General features: G+C 40.6%; 1 protein-coding gene across 1 annotated transcript; it reads left to right on the forward strand.

The window, feature by feature from the left end:
- The first annotated feature begins 440 nt into the window (after positions 1–440).
- On the forward strand, positions 441–7,368 carry LOC139444105 (4-galactosyl-N-acetylglucosaminide 3-alpha-L-fucosyltransferase 9-like). Its single transcript, XM_071225011.1, has 3 exons — positions 441–526; positions 2,482–2,595; positions 6,147–7,368. Exons 1-3 carry the CDS (start codon positions 441–443, stop codon positions 7,366–7,368), a joined length of 1,422 nt encoding a protein of 473 aa, XP_071081112.1.
- The last annotated feature ends 5,952 nt before the right edge of the window (positions 7,369–13,320 follow it).

Consider the following 13,320-nt stretch of genomic DNA (forward strand, 5'->3'; position numbering starts at 1 on the left):
ATAGGCCTTGCGAGGATGTTGTCTGCTTCTTTACCACACCCGGAGTCGTTCAGCACATTTCTCCTGTATACCACTATTTGTTTAACCTAGTCAAGTTGTTTAGCGTTTATGACGTATCAATTCTATTGGATGCTACGGGACAATTTCACAGAATTCACTGACCATGCAAGCTCTACGCGTTTTCTCCAGATAAGACATAACTGCTTAAACTGCCGAGATATATTGACATGCGGTATTCTGTTACACGAAGAGGTACGCCCAGCAACCCTACACCCAGCAACCCTACACCCAGCAACCCTACACCCAGCAACCCTACACCCAGCAACCCTACACATGTCTTTCCCAATACCAGTTGTGTGGGTAGCTGTGAAAAGGTGGACTAAACGCATGGGCATTATTTTGAAGATGATTCCAAGTCAATACAGCGTTACAAGTTTTTTATGGTTGGTACATGTACTATACAATATTCAGTAAGCTATGATCGGGCATCTATGGATTACTGGTTAAATGGATCTATTCAAAGCAGGTATGAATACATAGTATCTCTTCTTACCTTCTGTCTGTTATGCATAGCCTGAAGACAATTGTGTTTGGAAAGATATATAGATATTAATGTTTTAGAGTGGTATTTTGTTGAAACATTGTCATTGTAGATAGATCCATTACGCTGACTCAGGTTTTTTGGATCCAATTCTAACCTGGCATCCGACGAGGACAAGATGTACTCATGACAAAATAAAATTCTATATACTCGTTATATATATAATTTCACATATATGATTATGAATTAATGCACGAATGAATAAAAATATTTTGTTGTGTTTGAACGTCTGTATCTAACACGGACACGCCAACTCTGAACATATCCTCAATCTGAATATTAGAACATCACTAGGCAACGCACTTCATCGAGCCTAGCTAAATATTGACCAGACTCAGCGTCCTGTATTTGCGCTCCTGGGGATTATGCAGCATTTTGACCCAGAAACGTGCCCAGAGGTCCAGCAACTCGTTGACAAACTGTAGCATACGTTCATCCCAAAAACATACGAACGAAATAATGTCACTTTAATCGACACCAAACGTTTTATGCCTTGTAACATGAGAACCATCCTCCCTATATTGTTAAATGAAGTTACTGCTTGTACATTTGTCAAATATATTTCTAATCGCAAAATGTAATGTACGCGTAGTTTGATTATTGTTATTATCTTGTAAATATCCTGTTTCTTTTCAAAAAGTAAATTCTGTTCAACAATCATACTCTCTTGTGTTGCCTTCAGAGAGTTATGTTGTGTTGACTACAGTGCTTTCTCCAGATCTGAACAATTACTTTCACTACAACTACATAGTGTTTCCTCAAATGCTTCCTCTGTCCAATCACATTCTTTTGTGTTGACCACAGTGCTTTCTGCAGATCTGAACAATTACTTTCACTACAATTATATAGTGTTTCCTCAAATGCTTCCTCTATCCAATCACATTCTTTTGTGTTGACCACAGTGCTTTCTGCACATCTGAACAATTACTTTCACTACAACTACCGTATTCGACGTAATAAGCGCCCCGCTCTAATAAGAGCCCACGGCGATATTTGCTAATATATGGCTAGTGAACAATCCCAATTGGCACCCCTTCCGATTGATCAATGTACACAAGACTTATTTATTCGGTTACAATACGCACTCGTGTATTTTATGCATCCTTAATTATGGGCAATGAAATTCTGGAAAAATATATCTGTCGTACATAAACATTTCAGGCTGTCAGCATAAACCACAAAATTTATCTTTCTTCACCAAAATAATATTCTAATAAGAGCCCCCTATTTCTAATTTTGAGAGGGCCCTGGGCGCTTATTACGTCGAATACGGTATATAGTGTTTCCTTAAATGCTTCCTCTGTACAATCACATTCTTTTGTGTTGACTACAGTGCTTTCTGCAGATCGGAACAATTACTTTCACTACTACTATACATTGTTTCCTCAAATGCTCCCTCTGTCCAATCACATTCTTTTGTATTGACAACAGTGCTTTCTCCAGACCTGCGCAATTACTTGCGCCTGAGATATATCGTGTTTCCTAAAATGATACATCACTACAATCACATTCTATTGTGGTGCCTACAGTGCTTTCTCCGGATTTGTACAGTGTCAATTACTTTCGTTTCAGCTTTATAACATTTCCTAAATGCGTCCTCTGTACAATAATACTGGTGGATTTAAAAAATAAATATTCTGTACAATTTTATTAATGTATACTATTATATTACGACCACAGCAATTCCTTAAAGCAATTTATACGAGCTGCAATCATAGCGTTGAATCTAGTTGCCATAATAACTTTGAAAGTAATGTAGTGTCGAGTTACTAAGTAACTCAACTGTGGTCAATAAATCCAATGAGAACCATGTTTAAAATGTCCATTTTTAATTCCATTACAGGATTCTTTATTGATGACCAGTTAATTTTCCCCTGTAGAAACGTGGTGGGACCTGACGAAGCTGTGGAAGGGAGCCAGTTCAGAAGAAGGGACTCATCCGATTTGGCCATGGTTTGCTTGAGGTGTGAATTCTGCCACATTTGCAATAAAAGGTAATTATATGTACATGTGTATAATCATTTCGTTACAGAAAAACTTTAGATGCTCTGAGAAACTGGTTCTCATGTACCGTAATAGATTTATTCTGATGAAAAGGTGGTGGTTGTTAATGAATACATTTATTCATTGACTGCTACGATAAGCAGTCAGGGTAGATGGTACGCAAGATGTTACGCAAGCAACCCAGTCACCAATCCTGACCAACCGATCCAATTTAGCCACAGCATACGACAAGGCTGGTTAACGGAAGACCTATTCTATCCTGGATACAAAGTGGTGCCTACCTTTAGAATACAGTACCACAAACTTTTCAAACACGTGACAATACCCTATGACGTAATTTGTGATATTTTGTTGCCAGTCACACCGGCGAAAAAATGGCCTGTGACGTCAGGGGCATCAAGTGTGCATAAGCTCCTCCTAGCGATCTATCATCTCTACACGCAGTGTTATTGAATACGCCCAGCGGTATTGAGAGTTTTGAATATTTGTTTACAAAACATAGCATTTTATAGCAAGCGGTAGTTTAAGAAAGCACTTTTATTTTTTATTTATTTTTTATTTCGTTTTCCTCGTAATTCAAGTGGCTAAAATGGTTATAAATTGGAACTAAAATGTACATATTTTATTTTTTCGGTTCATTAATTTTCATTATTATGCACAAGAAGCAGTTTATTAGGGATATTATTTTGGCGCTGAAAACATTGAAATGTCGCCAGTGTTAGGGTAGGTTTCTCCGTACTCTATCCTTGGCCCATCCCCTTTACGATCAAGCACCCCTTTACGATCATTAGGGTTAGGTACCCGTTTCGTGGCTATTGAAGATTCTATAGCAGCTCCTAATATTCTTCACACAAAAAACGTCGAGTAAACAGAATGAAATGGTTTTGTGTGGAATATTTTGGCTATTGGAAACTCTCCTGGAACATTCACACAGGCTACTTTTTTTCAGTATTGATTCAAAAGGGAAACTCACCGTTGTGTCGTCACTAGTTATGCTCATGCCTCCCTCGTTCCTTACTGTTATGTTTACAGTCTTCCCTACCACACTTTTCTGTCACAAAATCCACCCGACGAATTATAAAAAACCATGTCATTCATGCGCACTCGCGAGTTCGACGTCTGACGTCTGACGCCCGGAGCCGTTTTCAGTTCGCGCCATATCGGCTCATTCCTCACCACTCGGTATCTTGTAGATTACGGAATGGGACGGGTGTGCCAAATGGCATCGGGATCATTCGTAAGTGTCCGTAGTCTAAAGTCACGAGACACCATGCCTACCCGTAACCTTCGTAAGTGTCCGTCACCTATTCGACCCGTTTCATTCAGTTCCGTAACGTCGTAGGCATGACTAGGTAAATTTGCACTTGACCTTACACTGTGGACGAAGCTCAGTCAGTTAGATGTCGAGCTAACGATTCGAAGGTAGCGAGTTCGTATCGAACGGAAACTTTTACAAACTGGTTGCTTGTCGACAAGTGACCTACGGCAGAGATCGTCCTCACGAGAAGATAAGATGCTCCTGTTTTATTTCCTTAGATCGATAATCACTGTCATTCCAAATAACATATGAATGTGAAAATACTAATTTTCAGAGGTTGACCCAGTTTACATCTCCTCTTTAATTTGTTTTTTATTTATTCATGGACATGCTTTCGGAGTAAAGATTCAGAAGAAGTATTCAACACACATTTCTACAATAAAATACATATTGTCTGTTGCAATTCGAATTTAAACATCGCTTCCATTTTTTTCACCCGAGTTGCTTTTGACATTATCAAATTGGACATGTTATGACCTATGGTTTTAGTGCATTCTCAATTGAAATTATTTGTCTAAACTGAAGGGCAAAAGTTGAGTTTATCATTTGATTTTCGATTGAAAATATCTTAAGTCAGCGATATTATGTACAAATGAAATGTAGGGGCGCTTTGCCATCACTCAAAGAATATTTCTACATGGTTGTATTGTTTAAAATATAATTTGATTTAAAACTTTTAAATATTTAAAAAAAACATTTCGCATAATACGCAATTGCTGATGGGTATTTTAGACATCGTAGCTTTGAAAATTGATAAATTTGCTTTTTTCGGAATGTATCAAACACAACATTTAAAAAATGGAAGGGTCATGTGGTTGCTAATTCATTTCTCACCCCAGTCTTCATTAAACCAATGCATTTTTGCAAAAAATTACCCATCCACAGAATACTTTTTACAAACTGTTGCAGAAATGAGTGATGATGAAATAAATTTAATCAAATTTAACAACAGTTCCTTAAATTTTCAATTACATAAAAACAAACTCGGTGGTCTACTTTCTTTTGCCCCTTTATTTCGATCTGCTCTATTCTATCACTCTGGTATCAAAGAACGTGGCTTATTATTATTGATTTTCACACTATAGCAAACTAAGTATTAGCTATTATAACTATAGCTCGTGGAATTTGTGATACCTTTGCCTTTCATAACATAAAAACAAACTCGGTAACTTTCTTATGCCCCTCTGTTCACATAGCCGGATATCGTTTATGTGTTTGAAACTCTCGCTCCAAAACAAGAGTCGACTGAAGAAAATTGTAAGATTAGGATGAAAAGATTGCCTTGACTAACCTTGTTAGTTTAGCCTTACAAATTTTAGACTAACATCATCTCAGGTAACATATGTTATATTTGGGATAACAAATTCAAGTACTTTTTGGGGTTGTCCCATCCGAGATTTAAAGCCAGGTACTCAGATCGAGGCTCCTAATCGCCTTGGGAGCCATGCCTATTAACATTTATCAGAGGAGTACACGAACTACGTAATATAGACTACCAGTCGTCGGACCATATTGTGGAAGCTGAGTGGCTGAGTGGGTAGGATCTTTGTGACTTTGTGGACTGGCAAAAAGGTGCCTCACCCTGAGAGAGTGGGTTCGAATGGGTCTTAACCCCAAAAAGTACTAGAATTTGTTGCCCCAAATATAACATATGTTACACTTGATAATTTTCTAAAAGGCATTGTGTATTCATATCCTTTTTAATTCTTGTTCTCTGTTATATTATCTAGTACCATCTGGACGAAGGTATCTCATACCAAAGTTACATCTGAACGATCCGATACCTCATTCATCCCAGTTAGCATATAACTCTTAAACACATGATCAATCGTCGTGTTTTACAGCTTTTTAACCCAATATCCACAGGAAACATTTTAATTTTGGAAAATGTATCTTATGTTATTTTAACCAGATAATGAACCACTTTGTTCAGAACTCGAGCTTTCATCCTTGAATGAATGAATGAATGAATGAATAAGATTGTTATTATAATTAATTATAGCAATATAACAGTTTAACTGTGTGATGGTTATATATCAATGCTTCTAAGAAAAGACACGGTGACTTGGTTGATTACGGGTCATCGTACTCCGTCCGATCAGTCACTGGATTGTCCGGTCCAGACTCGATTATTTACAGGCCTCAGTCATATAGCTAGAACATTACTGTGTTAATCAACAAACAAACAACTATTGCATAAATGAGCACATTTTCACATTTCAGGTCATGGCCGTTTTTTGGAGGATTGGTACTGATCAGCCTGTTCTCAGCATTGGCGTTTATAAACAACGATGACCTCCCAGATAGCATACCTATGCCCTTAGCTTCCAATACAAAAATCATGTATTCGCCCCCTGCAGGTACCAATAGAACCGGTGAATATTCCAGTTCTAAAGGTAGCAACATTAATAAACATAACTCAACACCTACAAACCTTATTGATAAGAAACACGAACTCATTCTGTGGTACTTCTCACCAAGATATCTACTGAATCCTTTGAAAGATGGAGGCCGAATCCAAGCCTGCCCAGAAGCAAAATGTTTGATGACAAGAGAGCGTTCTCTTTTAAATCAAAGTAAAGTTGTGATTTTTTCAGCTGAACAAATTAGGGGTCTTCCCCCACAGAGACCTCCAGGGCAGGTGTGGATCTTCCATAATAATGAACCACCGTATCTGTTTTCCCACGGCAGACCCTTTATGAAACAACCTTGGTCATCGGTGTTTAACTGGACGATGGACTTCAGACACGATTCAGACATTTACAGACCGTATGGTATTCTCAGAAAGAGAGAACACATAGTGCAGAAGAATTACACGTCAATTCTCCAGAAGAAGAAGGGTCTAGTGGCATGGATGGTCAGCAACTGCATGGACTGGAGCGGGAGGTTGGCGTATGCACGGGAACTGAAGAAATACATAGATGTAGATATATTTGGAGCGTGTGGTCAAAGATCTTTCCCGAGAACAAGTAATAATAAATGGATGCAACACCTTAATATTACATACAAGTTTTATCTGGGGTTTGAGAACTTGCACTGTCAAGATTACATCAGCGAGAAGTTCTTCAACAACTTCAACCTTGACCTTGTGACTGTTGTCCGAGGGGGAGGTAACTACAGTCGGGACGCCCCTCCCGGCACCTACATCAACGCTGATGACTTCAAATCCCCCAAAGCGTTGGCAGACCATCTTCTGTACCTTAACAACAACACGGACAAATACATAGAAATACTCAGACGGAAAGACAAATACTACTATGAGGCAGAGGAATATCGATATATCGATATCAATGGTGCTGTTTTTCTCGAACATTATCATGAATCAGAGGCACTCTGTAACCTGTGTGATCGATTACATCGGATACACCAGTTTAAGAAATCTATATCTGATATAGTCCCATGGTTCACTAAAGGCATTTGCAAGGAAGCAAGCGGTAAGCGGTGATATTTATCGTAAGGTCAGAAATACATACATATTATTATGCGACTAAATAAAAAAAACCCAAATAATCTGACCAAGTTTGAACTTTTTCCTTGTTGTTTGGGTTTGAATAACCCCAATACCGTATTTGTGTAGACACAGGGTGACATAGCAAGTATGATCACACCGTTAGGTGTGCTTTATAATCTGATGATGAAATAAAATTGTGATGACAAACTATTGAATGTGGGTGGCACAAAACATTATGGTACAAAACAACTTGCTGGTGATACAACATATCGGAGTGTGGTGGCACAAAACATTATGGTACAAAACAGCTTGCTGGTGATACAACACATCGGAGTGTGGTGGCACAAAACATTATGGTACAAAACAGCTTGCTGGTGATACAACATATCGGAGTGTGGAGGCACAAAACATCGGAGTATGGTGAAACAAAACATAATGTTGTTGTTGATACAAAATTCGGGGTTTGATGACAGAAAAAACCCATCGGGTTTGGTAATAAAATAAGTCCTGTTATTGGTAATGCAAAACATCAAATGTTGGTGATACAAAAACACGGTTGTTGTTGATACAAAAGATCGGAGTCATAGAAAACATCGGGGTTGGGTCATTCAGAACATCGCGGTTTGGTTATACAAAACCTCCTGTTGGTGACACAAAACATAGAAGTGTTGGTAATACAAGACAACAACACTTATGAGCCTTGTTGAGCAAAACATCGGAGTGTTGGTAATACAAGGCAACACATGTGAGGCCTGCTGATGCAAAACATCGGAGTGTTGGTGATACAAGACATCACAATCATGTGAGGCTTGCTGATGCAAAACATCGGAGTGTTGGAAATACAAGACAACACATGTGAGGCCTTCTGATGCAAAACATCGGAGTGTTGGTAATACAAGACAACACATGTGAGGCCTGCTGATGCAAAACATCGGAGTGTTGGTAATACAAGACAACACATGTGAGGCCTGCTGATGCAAAACATCGGAGTGTTGGTGATACAAGACATCACATGTGAGGCTTGCTGACACAAAACATCGGAGTGTTGGTAATACAAGACAACAACACTTATGAACCTTGTTGAGCAAAACATCGGAGTGTTGGTAATACAAGACAACACATGTGAGGCTTGCTGATGCAAAACATCGGAGTGTTGGTAATACGAGACAACACATGTGAGGCTTGTTGAGCAAAACATCGGAGTGTTGGTAATACAAGACAACACATGTGAGGCTTGCTGATGCAAAACATCGGAGTGTTTGTAATACAAGACAACACATGTGAGGATTGCTGATGCAAAACATCGGAGTGTTGGTAATACAAGACAACACATGTGAGGCCTGCTGATGCAAAACATCGGAGTGTTGGTAATACAAGACAACACATGTGAGGCCTGCTGATGCAAAACATCGGAGTGTTTGTAATACAAGACAACACATGTGAGGCTTGTTGAGCAAAACATCGGAGTGTTGGTAATACAAGACAACACATGTGAGGCCTGCTGATACAAAACATCGGTGACACAAAACACCCCCTGTTGATGGTACAAAACATCGGAATGGTATTGATACAAATAAAATCCTTTCCATAATCATAAAACAATATCTGCTTAAATCAGAGCCGATATTTGAAAGGATTTGAAAGGATTTTGAGAATCCAAAACAACAGATGAATGGACATGTGTTCAGGTTGGAGAGTCAAGTCAAACGTTAATAGAATGTATATGGTTTTGGTAGATTCCCTCCTCCATTAACACACGTGCCTTGTATGTTCTTTGATCAAAACAGTTAATGTAGTGATGCTTACATATAATAGTTATGTTACTTATGTTTGAGGACTTGTCAACAGTGAGAACAACTACAAACGTTTCATGTATGGCAGCCAGACTTTAGACAACAGCTTTCCGGGACAAAATGGGTTCATTCCATTACAAAAGACATCCTGTTATTGGTGATACAGAAAGGCCGGGCACATTAAAACAATACGTGTACCATAGTAAGTATTTACCGTGGACTGGGGTCGGTTGGTTGGTTGGTTTGTTGTTTAACGCCTTACTCAGCAATATTCCAGCTATATGACAGCGGTCTGTAAATAATCGAGTATGGACAAGACAACCCGGTGATTAATATCATGGGCATCGATCCGCGTAATTGGGATCGATGACATGCATCAACCAAGTCATCGAGCCTGACCACCCGATCCCGTTAGTCGCCTTTTACGACAAGCATAGTCACCTTTTACGGCAAGCATGGGTTCTACCCCGGAATCTTGACGGGTCGGATAGGGGTCGGTTCCAAATAATATGGATTTAGGTCGTGAAATTAAATATATTAATTACTCTGTTATATTATTGACAACATGCTTCGCACATAATGTATTATAAGTAGAAGTATTCTACTATATTCAAGGTATACTGGCAATTGTCTTACAACATCACTTCGGGCTTCCCGACCAAATCAGTTTGACACGCCATTATGTTACTGATATACAGTTCAAATCGAAATATACCAAGCTCAATCACTCACTTCTAATCTGGGCCCATCACTGTCTGCCATTTCAACGTCCACACGACCATGTCGCATTTCATATGTTCCGTTTTCATTTAAAAAGTCCTTGAAAAGTCCCGACGGAGATAAGAGATGAAATGATTGTTACCACTGACCTTCATATGAAATACCCGCAGTGACGACCAACCTGTATCTAAATAATCACTTTATTACTAACTGGACCTCCAGTATGGACCTTCCAAAGCTCCCGTTAGTCGCCTCTTACGACAAGTATGGATTGCTGAAGGCGAATTATAACCCGGATCATCACGGGATGAAAATGGGGAAAACTAAGAAACAACTTTAGCTTGACCCATCGCCTGGTACTCTTTAGCTTGACCCATCGCCAGGTTCTATTTAGCTTGACCCATCGCCAGGTACTCTTCAGCTTGACCCATCGCCAGGTACTCTTTAGCTTGACCCATCGCCAGGTACTCTTTAGCTTGACCCATCGCCAGGTACCCTTTAGCTTGATCCATCGCCAGGTACTCTTTAGCTTGACCCATCGCCAGGTACCCTTTAGCTTGACCCATCGTCAGGCACTCTTTAGCTTGACCCATCGCCTGGTACTCTTTAGCTTGACCCATCGCCAGGTACTCTTCAGCTTGACCCATCGCCAGGTACTCTTTAGCTTGACCCATCGCCAGGTACTCTTTAGCTTGACCCATCGCCAGGTACTCTTTAGCTTGACCCATCGCCAGGTACTCTTTAGCTTGACCCATCGCCAGGTACTCTTTAGCTTGACCCATCGCCAGGTACTCTTTAGCTTGACCCATCGCCAGGTACTCTTTAGCTTGACCCATCGCCAGGTACTCTTTAGCTTGACCCATCGCCAGGTACTCTTCACCTTGACCCATCGCCAGGTACTCTTCACCTTGACCCATCGCCAGGTACTCTTTAGCTTGACCCATCGCCAGGTACTCTTAAGCTTGACCCATCGCCAGGTACTCTTAAGCTTGACCCATCGCCAGGATCTCTTTAGCTTGACCCATCGCAAGGTACTCTTTAGCTTGACCCATCGCCAGGTACGCTCTAGCTTGACCCATCGCCAGGTACTCTTCAGCTTGACCCATCGTCAGGTACTCTTTAGCTTGACCCATCGCCAGGTACTCTCTAGCGTGACCCATCACCAGGTACTCTTTAGCTTGACCTATAGCCAAGTGATGAACATTGTTCGAGACGCAACCCCACAAGTATTCGAATTTTGCACGTGTCTATGCGCTCGGTCAATGGAGATGTAAAAGCAATGTGTGTTTTGAAAGTGTCTGGACTCATTGGCAATTTATACAGTTATAAAAAGTGTTTCGTTTTGGTACACAGTCATAGACAAGACATTTACCATTGCGTTATTTCATGTTGGTAAAGAGTGAGTGAGTAAGCTGGGTTTAACGTCGATTTTAACAAAATTCCGGTTTTATCCGGTGTCACCTAAATTTGGTATGAAATCCCGTAGTGGCACAGGACAGTTTACCACTTCGGTGAAACCAACGAGCACGGCTATGGTGCTGACAAACATTGGTACATAATCAGGATAAACAGGGATTTGAACCCACAATCATATGTCTCTGCACAGCGACGTACAGCGCCTTAGACGACGAGGATCCCGTGCCCCTGTTCAATTAGTATATCAAAAGAGCAAAACAAAAAAACGCGTAAGTATTATACATGAGTTCAAGTTCAGTTGCCATGAATATACTGACCTGTTTCATTTGCCGTCACATGGTGAAAATGTCGCGGTAGAGTTTGGGACGTTCTGGGATTTTATTGAAAAAAATAAATGATCCCTGAAAATTGCCGGCCACAAATATTACATTGTTGCAAGGTGTTTTTCTTAAAAAAATTATTCAGTCTCATAGTTTAAAAAAAAGAAATATCTTTGCAGCCGAAGCTGAACATAATGGTTAGAAAATCCCAGAACCCGCCCCCACAAGATATCAATTAGTCAATCCCTAAAGTATCTTACAATGTACATCTCTTGAATAATACTTTCCCTTGCACATGTTGAGTTTCAAACAAGAACACAATGGAAATGAAAGCTTGAACGTTTAAAAATATAAGTTATATAATGAAGAGGCCTGGAAAATAATTTGTAATAACACTTGCTTGGTTACGAGCAGATGTACAGAAACGTCGCATTGAAAGAATAAAGAACTTGTAACCTGTGCGTACACGCATCCCTTGTACTCAAGGTCAATATAGTATGCCAATGGCGAACCTACATATATATTACAGGCGCTTCAATCACTTTAAGAAACAAGGGTTACTTCCCTTCCTTCATACTTTAACAAAGGCGAACTTCTCTGTATTGAATTTCAGATTAACCGTTGGATTCTGCATAAAAATGCAGCGGAGTTTGCAAACCATCACAACCTACAACAAGTGAAGAGCGAAAACATGCCACGGGTGACGGATGACCAACGCAACAATGTCATCGGCCGACAACAACCAGGAGAATCATCTTCAGCAGTAGCCAAGATCCGGGGAAGAACAGGTCTTCAGCTACCCATGTTTGTCGTACAAGGCGACTATGCTTGTCGTAAGAGGCGACTCACCGGATCGGGTGGTCACTCGCTTGGTTGATGCATGTCATCGTGTCCGAATTGCGTGGATGTCAATCACTGCATTGTCTGGTCCACACTCGATTATTTACAGACTGCCGTCATATAGTTGGAATACTGTGCGGTGTTAAACAACAAACAAACAAATACAAGACAGTGGAACTGTTTCCATACACGCGGGACAACACGGGACCTTCCCGGATCCGGTCGACCACGTATCACTACAAGAGCACAGGACATATTCATACGGCTACGTGACTTACGTGAAAGAACCACCACGACAACCTTTACAACTACGGCAATACCAGGATTGCGCAGGATATCAGCCGAAACAGTGAGGAACCGTTAACGCGCTGAAGGTATTCAGCGCTAGACGACCAGTTCGAGATGTCAGGGCGGTCTGGTAGCCTAGTGGTTAAAGCGTACAATGTGTGAAGCCCATTTCTGGTGTCCCCCGCCGTGATATTGCTGGAATATTGCTAAAAGCGGCGTAAAACCATACTCACTCACTCACGCGATATGTCATTTAGACAGACCTGGTGTTAAAATCACAGAGTATGCCGTTTTATGCCTCGTCGTGGTCTCCAGATTTAAACCAAATCCAACATTTATGGGATGCACTGGATCAACGACTGCGAACACGTCAGCACCAACCACAGAACCACCGACAGTTGGCACAAACCCTGCAGACAGAGTGAGTGATCATTCGCCAGGCCACCATTCGGGATCTGTTTGCAGCCACGGGACGACGATGGCATTCAGGTTTGGACTCTGGTGGTAGTCATACGAGAATTGAGAACAGATGGTCTTCACCTTGAAAATCTACTGTTTCATGTGTCCCT

This window comes from Haliotis cracherodii, unplaced genomic scaffold, assembly GCF_022045235.1.
Source record: "Haliotis cracherodii isolate W230 unplaced genomic scaffold, xgHalCrac1.p SCAF_5, whole genome shotgun sequence".
NCBI lineage: Eukaryota > Metazoa > Mollusca > Gastropoda > Lepetellida > Haliotidae > Haliotis > Haliotis cracherodii.

What these genes read in the sequence shown, in the direction of transcription:
- LOC139444105 (XM_071225011.1), top strand. Translation starts at nt 441, where the DNA reads ATGGTTGGTACATGTACTATACAATATTCAGTAAGCTATGATCGGGCA. An exon ending in AATGGATCTATTCAAAGCAG is followed by an intron (nt 527 to 2,481) that starts GTATGAATACAT and finishes TTTCCCCTGTAG; the next exon opens with AAACGTGGTGGGACCTGACG. An exon ending in TGCCACATTTGCAATAAAAG is followed by an intron (nt 2,596 to 6,146) that starts GTAATTATATGT and finishes TTCACATTTCAG; the next exon opens with GTCATGGCCGTTTTTTGGAG.